Below are 21,138 nucleotides of genomic sequence, written 5' to 3' on the forward strand. Positions count from 1 at the left end.
ATAAACATAATTGATTATAAGTATATTCCACTTCCACAATTACTCAATGAGCAGCAGAGAGGTGAAACAAGTGGCTGTTTATGCTCAGGCACCGAGGGAGAGCTGCTGGGGAAAAGGGCCCCAACCGGCTCTCCACACTGTAAAAAATGTCTAAAAACTGCTAAACCATGACAGTAAAAGACTGTAAAATATAAATGAGTTAATTCAGTTAACAGTGAAACATTGTAAATGTATATATCAGCCAAAAGAGGATTTTTTTTTGTTTTTTGGGGGGAAAAATACATTATTCTACTGTAAAATACACTGTAATATGTATTTAATGTAATATATATATAAGCAACACTGTCATTTTTGCATTTATTTCTTTTGTAGAAATACTTTTTCTCACTTTTTCTCTTAAATAAGGATGTAAAATTAATTTAAAAAAAGACACAAAATTACTAAAAAGGATGTAAAATGAATTAATAAAAAGTAAAAATTACTAAAAATGGATGTAAAATGATTTAAAAAAAGACACAAAAGTACTAAAAATGGATGTAAAATGAAGAAGAGCGTTTCTTTTGATGGAAAAACTTTTTATTTATACAGTAAATTATGGAATAAAATGACAATCTTAAATGTGAAATCAACAGTGCTAATATAATTTTAGTCTCATGGATTTAGACTTTTTTTTAAGCTTTTAAGTACCGAAATTTGGTAGAAATTGAGACATTTATATTTAATTACATTTTTAAATTAAATGTATGTATTTTTAAATTATATTTTTTGGTCAATTTTAACCTTTTATTACCTACATTTATTATATATATATAATTATAATTTTTTCTTTTTTTTTTTGCTTTCAAGCACATGCTGAATTAAGTGGAGATTTTACACTTTAATTTAATTTAATTTAACTGTAATATTAGAAAAAGTTGCACCGTAAAAAGTTCTGGCAACCACAGCTGCTGGTTTTTTTACTGTAAAAACAACATTTTTTTTTCTTTTACAGTGCAGCTCCGGGTGTTTCCTGTGTATGTGAGTGAGAGAGAGAAAGGGGGACAGATGGAGGCTTACTCAGACACAGTCTTTCTCGTCATGGCCAATTAGGACTCCATAAATCTGATCAATCGGTTCTCTTAAGAACCCAACACCCTGACACCATCACCGGCACCATGACTAACATCCAGCTACTGTATCCTGCTTCTTTCCCGTGTCAAGGGTGATGAAAAAAACGAGCGAAACATTGAAAAGCCGGGAATGAAATAGAGATTTTTTGCCATTACGCACAGTGTAACATGGCAGATTGGACACTGGTGTCCGAAACAGAGACACACGAGACACACGAGCAAGAGATCAGAACCAAAAAATAACAGCATCAGGTCCTGATGGAGCAGGTGGAGCACTGTTACAGCAGCAATGTGCTGCCAGAAAGAGCAGAAAAGGACTCTGGTGAGATGTGCTCTGGATGTCAGAAATAGCTGACAACAAGCAGAGGTGAGGTCTAGTTTTACTGTCTGACTGCTGGAGAAAATGCAACAGAGAAACAGTGAAAATGTGTTTTTTTTTCTTAACAATTCAGTGATGAGACTGAAACTTTTAACAGTTGCTCGTTTGATGCACAACATGGGTCAAAAATGACGGATGTATAATGATCAAAAACAAGTTGATTGAGGAAAACCTGGGATACTGAATGATGAAATTAATTTATAGCAAAGATATAGAACATAAAAACGCAGTCGGGTCACTTTAGGTCAGGGGTCTCAAACTCAAATTACCTGGGGGCCGCTGGAGGCAGTATCAAAATGACCAAAAAAAGACACAAAATTACTAAAAAAAGACACAAAATTATTAAAAAAGACACAAAATTATTTAAAAAAGACACAAAATTATTTTAAAAAGACACAATATGACTAAAAAAAGACACAGAATTACCAAAAAGACACAAAATTATTTAAAAAAGACACAATATGACTAAAAGAAGACATAAAATTACTAAAAAAAGATACAGAATTACCAAAAAAGACATAAAATTACTAAAAAAAGACACAAAATTACTAAAAAAGACACAAAATGACCAAAAAAGACACAAAATTACTTAAAAAGACACAAAATGACCAAAAAAGACACAAAATGACCAAAAAAAGACACAAAATAACTAAAAAAGACACAACAACAGACACAAAATGACCAAAAAGACACAAAATAACTAAAAAAGACACAACAACAGACACAAAATGACCACAAAAAGACACAAAATAACTAAAAAAGCCATGAAAAGACATGAAAAGGATTCAAAAATGGATAAAATAGCCCTATAAGACTCCATAGAGTTAAAAGTTTCAGTCTCATCACTGGGTCGTGCATAACTTGTGGTGGAAGTGTTAAGAGTGATAGTAAATGTGGTTAGTTAGATTATTCCCCATAGACCCCTATGGGTTCCCCCTCCGTCTGTCTGTGACCTTAATGTCTGTCTGTCCCCTGACCCTCCATCCACACCAAACCTCCTCTGACACATCTTGGGGTGGGCTTCTGTCTGAGAGCACCAAAGGCAGCCAGGAGTGGAGAAAAGAAACTAAGAGTCAATTAGGTGATTATTAATTCATGCCCCTTTTCCGTAAACCAGAGGCTTTTGTGCTGTCGAGTCCCGTAAGTGAATTGGACTTTGGCACCTTGTCTCACCTCCCAGAGCTGGACTGGATTATTCAGGCAGCAGCAGCAGCAGCAAAGAGACTGTCAGCACTGAGGCTCTGTGAGCAATCTCAGCCTGCTCGGCCTGCTCGGCTTTTAGAGATGCTGCTGGACACAGAGACTGACACAGCACACACTCAATTAACCAACACGGCTCATTCAGAGCTTCCATACAGGAAAAATGATTTAGTTAAGTCTAATAACAGCAACGTTATGTAAAATAAAGACTTAATATCCCAAAAAAATACTTATTTTCTCCAAAAAATAATGATTTTGTATCCCAAATTTACTTTCTGGCAAAATAAGTTATCTTAAAATGACTTTGTTTGCCAAAATGATTTAGTTAAGTATAATAACAGCAACGTTATGTATAATAAAGACTTAATATTTAAAAAAAATGACTTATTTTCTCCAAAAAATAATGATTTTGTATCCCAACTTTACTTTCTTAAAATTACTTTGAAGGAAAGAAACTTTTTCAACAAAAGTATTGAAAAATAATGACTTTGTTTGCAATTTCCTTTAAAAATATTGGATTTATGCAACTTTTTTTGCCTCTACTGTATTACAGTGATCTGCTTTTTATGAATGAAACCAATCAGAGTCTTAAGAAGTTGGATGTTGGGAGTTTTTGTAATTTTGTGTCTTCTGTGGGTTTTTTGGTCATTCTTTCTTCTCATTTTGTGTCTTTTTTGGTCATTTTGTGTCTGTTGTTGTGTCTTTTTTAGTTATTTTGTGTCTTTTTTTAGGTCATTCTGTCTTTTTTTAGTCATTTTGTGGGCTTTTGGGGTTCTTTGGTCATTCTTTCTTCTCATTTTGTGTTTTTTTTTTGTCATTTTGTGTCTTTTTTTGGTCATTTTGTGTCTTTTTTTAGTCATTTTGTGTCTTTTTATAGTCAATTTGTGTCTTTTTTTGGGTCATTTTGTGTCTTTTTTAGTCCTTTAGTCCTTTATAAAATGTGATTTTGAATATTTTTTTTACTTTCAAAACACTATCATGCCCAATAAAGAATTCGAAATGTTGCAAATGTGAACAAAGGTGTCAAATATAACATATAACAGGGTTCCATCCTTTGTTTGCTAGTCTGGATGTCATCAAGAAGTCATGATTTGGAGCTTTTGGAGACTCCAGAGGGTTAAAAAGCTTATGATAACTGTGTTTAAATGTCTCTTTTCAGCTGCTTCCTTGGCCAAGTCTCTCTTGGAAAAAAAGAGATTTTTTAATCTCAACGAGACTTTTACCTGCTTAAATAAAGGAGATATATAATCACATCTGCTTTGTCCTTGGGAGAAGATATCCATGTTCTTAAATATGACTTACAGTAAACAATATGTAAGGATGGGAAACAGATTCCTGGTGTTCCTGGCGGAGGGGAATTCCCCTCCTACTGCCTGACTGACTGACTGACACGGGGTCCTCATCATCATCCTCATGGTCTCCGGAGCCTCGGCCCCCTCATTACCACAGTTCCTGTCTGGCCGTGGCAGCTCCGGGCCTCCGCTTGTAAAAAAACCCAAGCTATCATCCAGTGGGTCCAGCCAGCCAGCCAGGCTGCACAACTTTACTGTCACTTTGCCCAGACCGGCCACAGTCTGCCAATCACTCTGGACTGAAGCTCGGCTCACAAATGCAGCAGCAGAGTGAACCCTGAAGGCTCCTCGTGTCCTCTGAACTCCTCAAACCTCTCACCTCCCCACTGCAGAGGGCTCCTCATGCTCCTTTTGCTCCTTTGCAATATAGAAAAAGCTCCAACTCTATTCCCTCTGCAAGTAGTTGGCCATTAATATGGAGATGATTCAACTCCCCCAGTGGTACAAGTCATTCTCTTTTAATGCTATGCTAACAATACCTGAATATTGTCTTTTCTCTTTCCTATTTCTGTCCAGGTTTTAATCTATAGCCTGTGTCAGAGCCCAGAGCCATAAAGGCCAGTGTTCCATTTCATCTCATATTTCTCGGGTAATTATTCTGCATTCATTAAAAAAAGAAATGCAAGAAACCTTGAACTTAAAAGCCGATATTCAAGCTACATATGAAACCATTTCCTATTATTATTATAAGTCTTAGAGTGTTGTGCAGCCTAACGACGTGATTGCAAGAAAGGCAAATCGGAGATAAAGAAATTGAGAGGAGATATTAATTAGCAGAAGCGTTATTAATCTTGGAGCGGGTTGAAGAAGAGGATGACACGGCGTTCACCTCTACAGGACGCTGCTGCTGCGTGGCCATTAGACACCTCGTGGTAAAACTCATAAACACCCAGCTTTCAGGGAGTTGGCTCACAAACAAGGACAATTTATGGCCTATTATCTTCAAAGACAAAAGGAATTACAATTTGAGGAATGACAAGCACTCAAAGGACGTGATATGAATATGTAAACATTCTCACTGCTCTGCTGCTGATTTCTCATATACTACTTAGGGGTTTAAAAGCAATAACAAATCACCAGCGCACTGAATGTCTCCCAGTTTAGAGTCACAATAACATAAACCTGAGTCATTTGATTGTAACTAACCATAAGCATCAACCACCGCTAATATTAAATCTACATATCTGCACGGTGATGCCGAGAACAATCCATAACATTTTGCACGACTTGTTTCTGCAACAACAGAAAGACTAACAGCTGAATGTGGAGCAGCACGGTAAAAAATGAGAAGCCTGCAGTGGCGCGGTGCAGGGTCTAGGGGATGCTAATCATCAGCTTCATTATACTGACTAAACGCAGCAGATACAGAGGAAAACACAACATCTGTTTCTCCAGAACACCTGGATGTGCACATGGTGCATGCTGGAGCACATTTAACTAACACACAGCAGGGACAAGGAGCCAAAAACACACTTAGAGTTGCATCAGCAGCCCAGCAGCCCAGTCTGCAACCAGCTAGAGTGGCAACATTTAACTGATAATGTGGAGATATTTGTTTTTTTAGCTGATCTGTGTTGAAAACCTGCACTGCAAAAAAAGGGGGGGTTAAAAACCAGATAAAAACAGTAAATCTGAGGGAAATGATCTTGCTGCATGGACAGATAATTTACCTTGACAAGATTTATTAAATTAAGATGATTAAATCTAGAATAAGCATGTTGAACACTTAAAATAAGAAATTAACTCTTAAAACAAGATAAATTAAAGCTGCCAGCAGTGATGAACTGGCCCGAGCAGAGTGACCTGATGATTATTTGTTTTCTACCAAGATAAAAAAAGACTTTTTGTGTAGTTTTTTTGGTGTTTTTTGTCTTTTTTTGCTGCTTTTTTGTGCCTTTTTTGGTGTTTTTTGTCTTCTTTTGGGTGATTATACATCTTTTGTCTCTTATTTTTCGTGTTTTTTTTTGTCTTTTTGTTTCTTTTTTTGTCATTTTATGTGTTTTTGTGTCTTTTTTGTGTCTTTTTTTGGTCATTTTGTGCCTTTAACATCTTCTTTTGGTCACAAAATGACCAAAAAAGACAAAAAATGTACAAAACAGATACAATTAAAGCTGCAAGCAGTGATGAACTGGCCCGAGCAGAGTGGCCTGATGATTATTTGTTTCTTACCAAGATAAAAAAAAACCTTTAGATTTAGAAGTGTTAGAAAATGTATCTCGTTTTAAGAGTTAATTTATTATTTTAAGCGTTCAACATGCTTATTTCTAGATTTAACAGTCTTAATTTAAGAAATCTTGCATGCATGCAACAAGATCATTTCCCTCAGATTTACTGTTTTATCTGGTTTTTAGACTAAACACCTTTTGTGCAGTCTACTGTGGGAGAAAGAAAAAGAAACAAAGTGCAGAGATAATGCAGAAATAATCAGATAAATATTGAAAAACATCCGTTATAATAAAATGTCCAGCTGTAACACACTTTGTCTCCATCTCATTACACGATCTCTCTCTAACTATTTCCTTCAACTCTGCAGACTTTAAACCTCAGCACAACAATCAAAACAACACCTCTGCTGTAGGTGTTCAGTCTGAAATGCAAAAAAGTTTTAATTAAGTATAAATATAGATATCACCTTTTTTAAAATCCCATTTATCGAGCTCAACACGTGAGAGTTAAAAGCGAGGTTTTTTCCGGCGTAATGAAGCAGGAAAACACAATAACGTGCGATATTTGTACACAGGAAGTGTAAAAACAGTGTAGCAGCTAATCGAATGTCACCTTTAATTGGTGCTCCACAAAAACTATGTCAAAATACACCTACACACTTTAACAACACTAACATTTAACACAGACAAAGTCCAGCGTGGAAAGTGATGGTAAAAAAAGGGATTCACTGCATACAAACATGTGCTCTGTGCACTAAACATGCCCATGTTTGAATAAAAAATAATAAAAAAAGACTGTGAAGCATTTAAAAACACAATCATTTATAGAACATAATAATTAGAATTGAAATTATCCTCAAAATTGCTTATATTTGGCCTCAAACTATAAAAGTCTTCTGATAATAATAATTTCTAGTATTCTGACTAACTTCCCTGTTTGATCACAGTCTTTTTTTAGTGATATTTCCTTCTGTCACAACATTTACCTGTTAAATAAGCCTCGCTAAATGATGAATGACTTTAAGGACTGTGTGCACGCTTAACGGAGCGAATGTTTGCGTGCAATATGAAAAGTACTAAATATTAAAAACTGTTTAAATAATCATATTACCCTCCCACTTCCTGACTGTAAGGAAAGAGACATATTTTTTTTTCACATTTATGTTAAACATGTCAAATCACATTGTGTCTAACTCTGCTGGCGTGTTATTAAATATTCTCTCCTCACCTTCCTATCTCCTCTACACTCTCCAGCCTGCTGCATCCACATACATTCATCTGCTGCAGAAATACACCCGCTGCTTTAATGAAGGCAAGGATCCCCATCCTATATATGCATGAGCTCTTTTTCTTTTGCTAGGTGAGGAAGGTGTGAGGAAATATAACAAAATCTAAAAGCATCTCATGCTCAAACGTCAGCTAATGTAAAATATTATCAAATTATAGTCTCATAGATTCTACAACACGGTTTTGTTGCAAGAGTCAAGTGATCCTGATGTTGTAATACAAGCATATTAAAGAACAAAACTTCTATAAAACGTCTTCAACCATGTCTTGTGTATTTTATGATCTTGCTGCATGGACAGATAATTTCACTTGACAAGATTTTGTTAAATTAAGATTGTTAAATCTAGAAATAAGCATGCTGAACGCTTAAAATAAGAAATTAACTCTGAAAACAAGATACAAAATGATCAAAAAAGACACAAATTGAACAAAAAAGACACATAATGACCATTAAAAAGACACAAAATGAACAAAAAATACGTGAAATGACCAGAAAAGACACAAACTGACCAAAAGAGACACAAAATTACCAAAAATATATGTAAAAATGACCACTAAAAAGACACAAATTGACAAAAAAACAAACATATAATGACTATTAAAAAGACACAAAATTACCAAAAATAGATGTAAAAATGATTTGATGTATTTTACTACATTTTCTCCTTGTCACAGAAACGATTCACAAAGAAAAGCTAAAGGGAATACAGTCAAACTTTGTATTAATTTGTATTAATTTCAAAAGACTGATCAAGCTATTTCTCAAGCTATAAAGACAGAAATGGCTAACATTTTACAATAACCATCTAAGAAATGTTTATAGATGGTTTATAAACCAATTATTAACCATTTTACAAAGTGCTATATACATATTTAATCTTTAAATGTTTTAAACCAATTTCTTAAAAGGTATATGAATAATTTCGAAATAATTGACATACTTAATATGGTGTTAAAAATGTTATAATGAGAGCAAAACTATCAATAAACTAATATTTATAATGTAATTGTTTGTTAATGGTAAAGCAACTATCAACTTACATTAACATACCATCTATTTGCTGTTATAAATGATAGTTAAACATTAATAAATGATCCATTTATCATTCTAAATGGCCTATATATGGTTTATAAATGATGATTAAATCTGTTTACCATATATAAATGGTCTTTTTACCATCTATAAATGATGGTTATTGTAAAGTGTTACCAAGAAATGTTCTGTTGTTTCTGGTTTCAAATCAAGCAGTTTGAACCAGCTTGGAAAAAAATTCCTCAAATCTGTTTCCAAAAGCATCTATGGGAATGTTTCTGCAGCATAAATCCAGCAGCCGCTCTAATGAAAGGTAAAGATCCTGCTCCTATATATGCACAGGCTCTTTTTCCTTCAGCCGGTGCTGTCTCAGCTAGGTGAGGAAGGTGTGTGAGCAGAGAGCCTCATGGCTAACCCATTTATACATATTTCATACCTAGCATTAAAAATGACCCTTTGAATTACTAATCATGCAGGATGATTAAATTGCAGCTGCAGCCAACGTGCACATCTCTGTGCAAATACATTAAGACTTCCACTCATAATTACTTTTACTCTTAATTTGTATTTTCTCCTTGCAGGATATATGCTTATAATTGCAAAAAAAGTTGCGCCACATATTGCCATTTACATATGTCTGAATGCCTGTACATGCACATATATGTCTCACATCTTTGAGATAAATAAAAAACAACAGGATAATGAAGGCATCTTTCAAGAGATGACATGCTGAATACATATGCATTTTACAAAGGCTTGTGATGTACCTCTAAATGATTTTAATGAATACTGAGGAGCTGCGGAACAAGAAAGAGAAAATAAGATTGACAGTGGCTTTAAAAAGGAGGAAGCCTTTTTTCTGCGTTTCGCTAATGCTGTCTGTCTGACAGTGACTGTCATTTGTAAAGGAACAATGTTGTGCTCTGTTCCAACAGCTACATGACAAAGATGAGAAGAAATACTTCAGTAGTTCTAATGATGGACCTTAGAAACAGCTCAGCCTCAGACAGTGGGAGAGCGAGCACCTTTTCAGATAAATAACAGGTTGGCCGGGACGCTCACACACCATATTCTAACATACACACCTTTTGTGCGCCTACTGTAGAAACATCTTCAGACAATCTCTCGCCCAAACAAGCGCTCCTCTGTTTACCAAATGCATTGTGAGGTCTTCCTCGCCTCTTTCCCCCCCAACGAGATGGTTTTCTGCTCTCGCTTTTGCTTTGAACGGGTATTGTATTCATCAATCACAGAAAAGTTTGAAGTAGAAAAAGGGACCCTTCCATTAAACTACAGCTGTCTAGCTTTCGCTGACAACACAGCCTTGAACCCACCACCACCACCACCACCACCCCAATCCACCCACCCACCTCCTCACTGACATCAAACACAACCTCAGACCTGCTTCCCCTAATGCACATGCTATTTTTAACTAAGCGTTTCTAATAAGCTGCTGGGAAGCTGTAAATTTTTCATATGCAAGCACATATTTCCTTTGTGAAAACACAGAAACACACTTATTTGGTGATTAGCGACTGACAGAGGGGAGGAAAGGAACTGAATATGCTTGTATCAAATTGCATGCCTTTCAAAAAGGAGGAATCCTAATGCGAGGAGTCGTCTTCCTGTGCACCACAGGTATGAGTGAATTATTAATCGGCCAGCTCATTTTAATGCTTTTTAAAGTGCTTTATTTTGATGTGCTAAAACATACTTTTAGCCATATTCAGTCAGGCATGCATATCATTATTTCTCCCATCAAAGAAGAGTGTCGCCCTTTCAAAGAGCACAAACAACTCAGCCTCATTTAAAATAGAAGTTCGAATATCAAAGACATTTTACAAAGGCTGGGCTTCAAACACTGTGATGAAGTTTTTTTTTTCCTTACACTTTATAAAAAACTTAGGTATGCAAAAGGTCTGAATTGTTTTCCAGCTTTTAACCTGACTAGTGTAAATCAAAACATCCTGCAGTAACACAAGAAGTTAGACAAGTGAGAAGCATCTCTCCAGGCCTGTTACTGCTCAGTGTCATCATTATCAGAAATCTCTTCTATTGAATAAGACATGTCTTAACTGCCAACATTGTTTTTCTAACGCAGGCGTACAAAGTAAATTGTGCATAAAAAGGAAAAATGAAACTATATTTCATTTACACTGACACTGTCTCGGTAATCTGAATACAATCGGTAAACAAAAGCTTTATGTATAATTAGATGCAGTGATGCACAGACGCTACAGTATGTGGCACAAAACCCAAAGTTTTAGATTCTTGCTTTCATGTTTCATTCATGTGGAGGAGGTAATGCTGGGCAGCACAGTTTGAGAGGTAAAGCTGCACAAAGTCTGAGTTAAAATACATCTTTTAATCTATGGAAAAGCTCAGTATCAGCGTTTAAAGTAGTCCAAAAACTGCTTTTCTTTTAGTTAAAGCAACTGCCATAAGAACTATTATGTGTACTATCATTACAGTCCTTCTGCAAAAACAATATATGGCCTTCCAGACAGGCATCAATCATACCCAAAAACAAACATTACTTAAAGTATAAAACTTAAAACAAATTCCCACAAACATGCCAAACAATTCAAACTGGAACCATCCGCTAATTTGAAAACATTTGCAAGATTAGAAGCTGAAATGCTTTTTAAAAAAAGGCTCAAAATGACATTTGGTGAAGGATTGTTTTGGTTTGAAGCCCCTCCCCTTCCCCTCCTAAGCCCCGCCCCCTGACACCTGTCAATCAATAAAGAAGCCCACAGATAAAGAAAAGCATCCAGATCTGATAACAGTAAACACAGGTGAGTGTTGTCTGTGTCCCTGTGTGTCTGTGTGTGAGTGTGTGTGCTGCAAAGTTGAGAAGGGGACACAGCCATCACATGTGTGTGTATACACACACACACACACACACACACACACACACACACACACACACACATGGCTCAGCACCCAGGCCCCCCTCTCTTCACATCACCCATTGAGCAAAGACAAAACATGGGTCACATGTCACCTGAACATATTACCTAAATTGATAGTTTATCTAACTGTATCTGGGATTTAATGCCTGGAAACCTGCAGCATCAAAGTGCAGCCTTTCAGAACTAAAACTGGATTTAGGGAGTTATTTTAAAACATTTTTTTAGCGAGTGTTTAATGCTTTAAAAGGCTCTTAATATTTTGTTAAAATAGGTTTACTTTAATTAGACAAAAGGCCTGTTGTTGAGCACCATTCATGTTCCCTGTGAAGAGTATTCCCTAAATGTATGTGGTGTAAATATTGGCCTTACCTGTCCCTTTGGTGAGCTCCTTCTCCCCCCCACTTTCTCTGTCTTTGGTTTGGTCCTCCTGGTCTGCGGTGGTCTCACTAGCAGCCTCCACATCCTCACTCAGCTCTCCTGAAGGGGGAGGGAGGACGGGATATGTAAATTACCACGCCATCAGAATTGGTGGAAGCACTTAAAGGGACGGCAGCATTTTTTTCTATAGGAGCTTGCAACAATTACATATGCTGACACACAGTTGCAAGGCTAGCAGACAAAGAGGGCAGAATCTGCTTTCTGTCCTGTGCTGTCTGATCATCACTGTGAAATGTGTTTTGACAAGAATTATAAAACTAGAGTTGAATTATTGTGGAAGATTACAGGCAACTATTATTATTATTGTGATTATTAGTAGGATTATATATTAGTTATTTGTACTGTTTTGTGTATTGAATTGATGCATCATTTATTATATTTCTGCACGTTTTCAAAACCATGACACAAATATGGTTTGCTCTGTTTAAGCTGCTGAAAAAAAAAAAAAAAAAAAAAAAAAAAAAGCATGCATGCTGCCTGAAGTGGGCAGATGGAAATATAATTTAGGGAGCAATATCCTTCAAAAGGAAGACCTTATAGAAGACAAAACCCCCATTCTCTTTCTCACACATGAACACAACACACACACACACACACACACACACACACACACACACACACATTACTGTCCCCTGCTGCAGTCTGCTAGCTTACTTACCAACACAAGCCTCATTTTTACGTCTTTTATACTACTGTCGCAAGAAAAGCAAAAAGTCATAAATATTTAAAACTTCCAGAGCCACAATTCATTTTATTTTTATGCCAAGTCAAAGGCAGAAATCCCCTGTAACCGCCTTAAAAGCCTCGGCTCGATATATCAGGCCATTTAGGAGCATCGAAGTCCAAACAATGGATATCCGATAACGCCATTTGTAAGTAACACACAGAGGAAAAGATAGCAAAAACAGATAATAAAAAGGGCATCAATCTTGTTTATTTCCCTCCAGTGCCCCCTGAACATCCCCTCTGCCTGTTAAGTTTGTTTAAAAGTAGTGGGACTTGCATGCAATCGCATTGATTTGACAACAGTAAACTAGGCCGCAGTCAATAGGCCCTATCAGTTATTACACACGTCAGCTAATTCTCAGCAAATGTACTTAAATGCTCTTTTGAAAATGCTTTCATGCTCAGGTCTCTACTCTATGAGCTATTGATATATTGACAATGCTACAACAGCTACTGAAATATCCTGTTCAAGTATTCAGCCCTGCAGTCATCACACATCCAATCTTAGCTCACCACATGACTACCCACAGCCAAAACCACTTTTATGACGTTACATTATCCCCAACACTCACTGTTTATCCTGTCAGTTGTGAAACATTGCACACACTCTATATAGAGTTGACATCGTGTTCTCTAAACTCTGGTATGTGTCATTATCACAGATACATTTTGAACCATAGCGTGGCTATTCTCACAGCGCCTTTTTCCTTCATGACAAGTCGTACTCGTATACTCGTAGATGGAATATTCACAAAACAATTTTTTCCTCTCGAAAGAGTAAATAGAGATGCAAATAAGTCATGTTTATAAATGACACATACATTAAAGTAAATTATTGTTTCTTTGATTTGACATTTCATTCTCGACTGTCTTTTTCTTTTCAGGCTATAAAAAAAAAAAGAAAGAAAAGAAGAAGTTGATATTCAGAGTATCTACAACATGCTCTGCTATTTTTATAAAATCACATATAAAACTGTCTTGCTTATTAAAGGTTGACTGGATACACACTATGGCTACAAAAGCATATATTGTATTATTCATGCTTATACATGTGGGGTTATTCAGTAAAAAAAAAAAAATGGAAGTCAATGGAAAAAACCTGGCAATATGTTCCCTTTTCTGCCCGTTGATAGAAATACTATATATGATCCAGCTTTCTCAGCACAGATTGTTATTGTGTTGTTACACATTATTGCTAAAAGCCGATCCTGTGATCCAACGTTCCAATGTTTAAATAAATATATTTAAAAGGGATGACTGAGTCCGAGTAAAAAAAACAAACAAAAAAAACGTATTTAAGTGTTCCCTCGATCCCACACACATGAATACATTTTATTCTTTTATTTTTAAACCATGTTTCTATTATGTTTCCAAGGCAACCCATGAATTCCATCCAGTGGAGCCCATCCCGTGCTGGTGAGGCGGATCTTAAACATTCCCAGGAAACCCAGAGATCTCCTACCGAGTCCCAAAATCCCGTCTACATAACTCCCGCCTGCATAAATACCCACAACTCGGCGAGAATTAGGATACTGTACAGCTGCATAGGTGCTCAGATTACAAAATAATCCCCAGGTAAATTTTTTCACCTTTAAAAACGGGGCAAGGTGTCATTTCTCAGCTATGTGACACTTGTAGTGAGACTAATTCCCCACCTACACATTAATACACACTTTGTGCTTAAACATGGCTGTGAAAGGCAGCCAACATTGTAATGCTTATATTCAGCTTCCCTGCACCCGCCCCCAACTTCCTGCACACATACTGTACATGCTCACATGTGCACTGATGTTTCTCTCCCAATACTTCTTTATTTAGATGTTTAATCAACGTATATGACACTTTTAGCACACACAACACACACAGCCCCGTCCATAATTTATGCAGAAATGCTGCAGACATTTAATTCCAGGAGCAGCGTTCAACATCTTAAAGTGGCAAATGGCTTTGCCTATTTCTCATCTCATCTGCAACGGTATTACAGAATGATTAAAGCCAGGCCGACCATAATTAATGAAAGGTCACGAGTGGCCTAAGAGTAGGATGCAAATGGAAGAGACACTAAAACTGTAGCCATAGATTAACTCTGGGAATAGACGAGGGGAAACACTCAAAGCTATGGCAGCAGGCCATTTCTAACCCAAATCTGAGAGATGTTAAGGACAATAGCCTGACGGTTGTCTTCTAATTAATTGCCTTCATTAACCATCCTAATACAATGATATGAAACAGTTCCATTAATCTAATCATGCAAGCTGAATAAGCCCATTGCCGACACAGAGATTACACTCATCTGTTCTGAGCATATAAATATCAGCTTTGCTCTGCCAGTCACTCAGTGGGGACAGTCCATGGGCTCTCTGTTCCAGCATCACACACACACTAAAACACACACACACACACTAACACACAGACACACATGCACACACACTTGCACGCCATGCAGACGCGTAGCAGCCTTCCCTTCCTCTTGTGTTTTCCAGTGAGTGCAGAGGCTTAATCAGGCCCATAGGTGTCACTCTATACAAGCTGGGAGAGAGCAAACTTGCTCACACACATTAATGAGGTGCGGGGGGAAGGGGCCGAGCAGCAACAGACAGAAAGACACGGGGAAGGGGGGAAAAGGAAAAGAAATATGTGGAGATGACAAAAGCAGATGCTATGCAAGAGGCGTCCGGTGAAGATGAGACACTGAAAACGGCAAAGATTACCTTCAGATGAGAGAGAGCAGCCTTCCTTTCCCCTGAAGAGCAGTGATTACACTAATGCTAATCAGACTGACAAGCACAAACGGCCTAATAAATAATTGATGGTAACCACTGCACTTTCCAGTATTCCTTCCCAGACTGTAGAGAAGAGCAGCAGCAAGTAATAATAGTCACTCTAGATATCTTTCACTAGGTCAGGCTCCTCCTCCAGCCTCGGCCTCAGCAGAATACACTGCTATGATGATAACTGCCTTTCTTAAAGTACAGGATTCCAGTCCTACCTGAGAACGGCTCCAGTCTTCCTTTAAACACCAGTGACAGTGTGCTCTTTTTTTTGTTGTTGCGTGCATATACAGTATCTCAGTCAACAACGCTGTCTTTTTCTGTCTCTGCTGGCTTTGGTAAGTCGTGGAGAAGCAGCAGCAGCAGCGCGGGGGCTGAGCCGAGCTTCTCCCTCTCCCCGGCTCTCCAGTAGGGCTGAGCTCTGCTCCTCTCTGGGCTCTCTGTGAGTCTAAGCTCTCATTACTCTCATTATGATTATTGAGGCTGTTGTTATCATTTTAACCAGGTGTCACAGGACGGCACTGTAAATCAGAGCGCTGTGCCCCCCCCCCGTCTACTTTATCCAGGGCCGGACAGCTTCCTTTTCTTTAACGCTGCACTGTCGGATAAAAAGCAATCTTATTTCACACTTCACAGACTCTATCTTTCTCCCCTACTTTTTCTTTTTAAAAATCCCCCTTTTGCTCCCCCCATCATCCCTTGCACCCCTTCCTTATATCAAAGTTGGCCTGACTCTGGACTAGAGGGTGCAAAATGAAAGTGACAGGAGGGTACCATGGGACAATGAGACACAGGACCCATGCTGAGGGCTTTCATGCATTGTCCGCTCCTCATATCAGCACCTCTGTGCCCCATACGCAAGACCCCCCTTTTAAAGCACAACACACAGGAAAACACTACCACCCCTCATAACCCCACCACCCCCTCCGACACACACACACATGCACACAGAAGCTCTCTCTCTCTCCTTATGTCCTCACAAGCTACCTCTCATAAAACCACAACAGAGCAAAACATGCCCACAACGTAGCCAGAGACAAGCCTGAACACCCAATAAACCACAACATGCTGTTATCACTAACTCTACTGGACACTGCACTACATAAACAGGAGTCAACGTGGACATACACACTATGTTGTGCAAAAAAGAAATAAATTCAAATAGCACACTGATCATGAAACTCGTGTATATTCACTGAAATATGAGATACTTGCAAAAATGCAAACAATAGTATTAAAAAATGAATGAAAGTGTAGTAAAATGCATCTAATTGCACATCACAATCAATGCAAAATGTTACAAAAATGCACACAATGTAGCCAATAAACTACAACATGCTATTATCAGTAACTCTACTGGACACTACACTACACAGCATAAACAGGGGTCAAATGTGGACATGGCTATGTTGTGCAAAAATGCAAACAATATTTTTTAAAAATGAATGAAAGTGTAGTAAAATACATGTAATTGCACATCAGAATCAATGCAAAATGCTACAAAAATGCACACAATGTAGCCAAGTAACTCTACTGGACACTACACTGCACAGCATAAACATGAGTCAATGTTAAATAAATATTTAAATAGCACACTGATCATCAAACGTGTGTGTTCCAGTTGTATTCACTGAAATATAAGATACTTTCAAAAATGCTAACAATAGTATCAAAAAAAATGAATGAAAGTGTAGTAAAATACATGTAATTGCACATCAGAATCAATGTAAAACGTTACAAAAAATGCCCACAATATAGCCAGAGACAAGACTGATCATTCAATAAACTACAACATGCTGTTATCAGTACAAACCATAAACATGAGTCAAATGTGAACATGGCTATGTTGTGCAAAAATGCAAATAATAATATAAAAAAATGAATGAAAGTGTAGTAAAATACATGCAATTGCATGATCAGATCAATGCAAAACGTTACAAAAAATGCACACAAACACTAGCACTCACTACCACTCACTCACACAATGAAAGTGTCTCTGTACTCTTCTTCTCTCACTCCCTCCCTCCCTCTCTCTCTCTCTCTCTCTCTCTCCCACACACTTTCACATTTTGGAAGGAAAGAAGAGTAAGCTACCTCGGCGCTGCTGCTCGGAGTTACGTGTTAGATTCCTGACCTGTCTATGGGGGGACTGGCTGGCCTCTCCCTGCTGGCCCTGCTGTGACCTCAGGATCTAAATGTGAATGAATACTTTGTGTCTCCATGGGGCTGAGGGCAGGAGGGAGGAGAGGAGGAGGAGGAGGAGGGAGAGGAGGAGGTGCAGGAGATGGAGGAGGGGTACAGGGTGGTGGTGGTGGGGGGGTTAGGGCAGCTAATAACTAAAAAAACTTTAAACAGCAAGTTAATCACAAACAGCAGTGATAGCTCACACTGCCTTAGAACAATGTGGAGGCTCCCCCTCCTCCTCCACCTCCTCCTCTGCTCTCCTGGTGGTGCCTGCTCATCAAACCGGCCCCATAGGTCTTCCACACAACACTTAATTTGATCCCCGTTGCCTTTCAAAGTCACTGGCCGCTTTAAAAGGACGAGCAGCACATTCAGGTCACAAATAAAAGTCACACACAGAAGTCAACGGTAACAAAAAAAGAAGACATTTAAACACTCTAATTCAGGGATGGGCAACTTAAATGCTGCACAATTTTCCATGTTCACTACCACAGGGCCACATATAGGAGTGTGCACTACACCAGATATGATGAAACTGCAATTTTAAATATGTTTACAGTGCAGTAACTTAACATATTTCATGCTCAAATGCATGTTTAACAGTATAAATAGGAATACAAAAGGTTTGAAGCTAATAAAAAAATGTGATTTCTTGTTTTTTCAGTGCAAGAACAGCAGATCAACATTAATTGCAAGAAGTAAAAAAGACACAAAATGAGAAGACAGAATAACCAAAAAACCCACAGAAGACACAAAATGACCAAAAAAAAAGACACAAAATAACGAAAAAAGACACAAAAAAGACACAAAAGACCAAAAAAGACACAAAATGACTTACAAAGACACAAAAAGAAATGAAAATGATTAAAAAATGGACAAAATAGCCCTATAAGACTACATAGAGTTAACCAGATATGATGAAACTGCAATTTCAAATATGTTTACAGTGCAGTAACTTAACATATTTCATGCTCAAATGCATGTTTAACAGTATAAATAGGAATACAAAAGGTTTGAAGCAAATAAAAAACTGTGATTTCTTTGTTTTTCAGTGCAAGAACAGCAGACCAACATTAATTTCAAGAAGTAATTTTGTGCATTTTTACACTGCACTTTTAAGATTTCATGCTCAAATGCATGTAGTTGTACTGAGGGCCACTTCAAGTGAGGGTGCGGGGCCGTATGTGGCCCCCGGGCCTCCAGTTGCCCATCCCTGATCTAATTGGCTCCTTTTTTTGTTTCTCTTGCTACTCATAGTAAGTTAGGAAGTGTTATTGAGCACCGTGTAATGTATTAAATATGTTCCCTGACGTGATATCTCGTGGGAAACGATACTAATTAGAAATACTTCTGGTGATAATGGCATGTTTAGATACATTGCAAATAAAGTGGATAAAGTGAGTGCCGCTCTAGTTCTTCTTCTCTTTGTGTTTTACTTGAGTGATGAAGGAGAGGAGGATCTAGGTTAATGTGGCTACGCAGGGAGTGAGCATTCAGGGACTGCTCACTCTTCTGTCACACAACACACACACACAATACACAACACACAATACACACTGTGACTTCCTTGAATGTCCAAGATGATGACCGCTCGCTAACACATATTATGTCCACAATGGAAGATGCAGGCTGCACTTTTCCCTGCTAGGGTGGTGGGCTAAAAGCCTGGATAGGGGGCAGAAACATCACTGGGCAGTGCTCTTCCATCTACTCTGCCTGAGGGACATTGTCCTGCACAAAGAGTCACTCTGCCTCTCTCTCTCTCTCTCTCTCTCTCTGCCACCCCCCGCCATGCATTTATGCTTGTCTTCTTCCACTGCTGCCTCCTCTTAAATCAACCTCCTTTTTATTAATGCATCTTTTTTCTTTTTTCCTCCTCCAGCAGCAGCAGCTCACACACACTACAATGCCTTCACCTATTTGCAGCTATTCAAAGAGGGACCAAACAGAATTGGGGTGGGCTGACAGAGAGTGTGGGGGTGGCTGAAGGGGTGTCTGCACAAAAAAAAAAAAAAAAAAAAAAAGAAAAAGCATCACCGCTGTCATGAAGGGCAATCACATCAACTCTGAAATATTCACCAGTGGGTTGGAAAATGCGATGGTACAGTTATGACAGGCGAACAGGCGACCCCCCCCCCTTCTAGCCCACAGCCCCCCCCCCCCCCCCTCTCTCCATCAGGGCGGAAGCACGGTGGACACTCTGAATATGTATAACCCGGAAAATGTATTGATTTTTCATTTGGCAAAAAAAGGGACACAAAAATCACATAACCTGAAACTGTCACAGCTCTTTTGTTCATAGCTCATCTCTCCTGATGTTTGGCTTTTGCCACAAACTCTCTTTAATTACCAGGTAGAGGGAGCTTCAGAGCCTATCTCCACAGAGACACAGCCACATACAGCCTGCTGGGCTTAACAAGACAGCACACATCTATTATATATGACATACACCCAGCAGCTTTTGTTTCATATCTGACTAATAAGCGCACTGACTATATGACTATACCCACACTTTGTTTTGTTATTATACACACAAGATATGGTGCAAAAACCTTCCTTGAAGAAATGCTTGAAAATTAAAAAATATAGCAAACAGCACTTTCATTTTAACGCCGTATCGAAACGCTTCTGCTCGACATGAAATGCTGTGATCGATCTGAGTTTTCCAGGTACAGGCAGGTGCTTGTATGTTTGTCTGAGTGTGCACACTTGTGTATGTGTGTGTCCATTAACAGGTACTTATCTGTTTATCTCTCCTTTTAGGCACTGCAGACCAGTACAGTGGACTGTCTGAAAAAGATCTCTGCCTGTCGATTTATCGAATGCACCATTTGCATATCTTTGTAGTGCATCCATCTGCCTGTGGACTGTTCTGTGGAGGTATTAGCTCAGAAAATCAATGCTGCCATGGTTGGATGTATGTAGCGCCTACCTCGGCGCGTGTTAGGAGTCCGGCTCGCAGCTCCCACATGGCTCCTATTTAAATGAGTCCTGCCGGCAGAGGCTTTCCTGCCGGTCCTTCAATCTTTGTAAACTTAAAGTACACAAACACATTTCTCAGCATGCTGCTGCAGAGTGTTCTGCTGCTGCTGGTTGTTGCCATTCTGCTCGATGGTCATCCTGCCTGCCTGTCTCCATGCACAGCCCAGGGCCTAGCCGTCTGTTTGTTTATGAAAGCGTACGCCCAGATAAAACAGAATCCGACAAGGTTATGAATACCAATTTTTGCTAATCAATTTTATTTAAAATATAAAATATATAGTATCATCGATGTGTGTTTGCTCTGAAAAGTTTAGCGGCGTGCTAAGTTCAGATGTTTCAGGAGAGGTGGAGGATGGTGTGCTGGCTAGTTTGTTTATTTATTTATTACGCTTATTTTTATTTATTACATCATGTAGCTGTACAGATATACCTGGAGACAGAGTGTGTGGGGACCGCTCTATGGATATGTATTTTTCTGCAGCAGATACACTGGGCAACTTTTCTTCTAACAACCACCCCGGCTGGTTGCTCATAGCTAATTGCTAAAGAAATCCAATGATTACACTGCACAGGCACTTTAAAACATCCATGAGAGTG

General features: G+C 38.3%; 1 protein-coding gene across 1 annotated transcript in view; it reads right to left on the reverse strand.

Annotated features, from left to right (window-relative positions):
- zfhx3b (zinc finger homeobox 3b) overlaps positions 1-21,138 on the reverse strand; it is a 189,133-nt gene that overhangs the window by 28,497 nt on the left and 139,498 nt on the right. Inside the window, exon 6 of the mRNA XM_059345493.1 lies at positions 11,810-11,917. Within this exon, the coding sequence (XP_059201476.1) occupies positions 11,810-11,917 (108 nt within the window). The remainder of the gene's footprint in view (positions 1-11,809; positions 11,918-21,138) is intronic.

This window comes from Centropristis striata, chromosome 2 (assembly GCF_030273125.1).
Source record: "Centropristis striata isolate RG_2023a ecotype Rhode Island chromosome 2, C.striata_1.0, whole genome shotgun sequence".
Classification (NCBI taxonomy): domain Eukaryota; kingdom Metazoa; phylum Chordata; class Actinopteri; order Perciformes; family Serranidae; genus Centropristis; species Centropristis striata.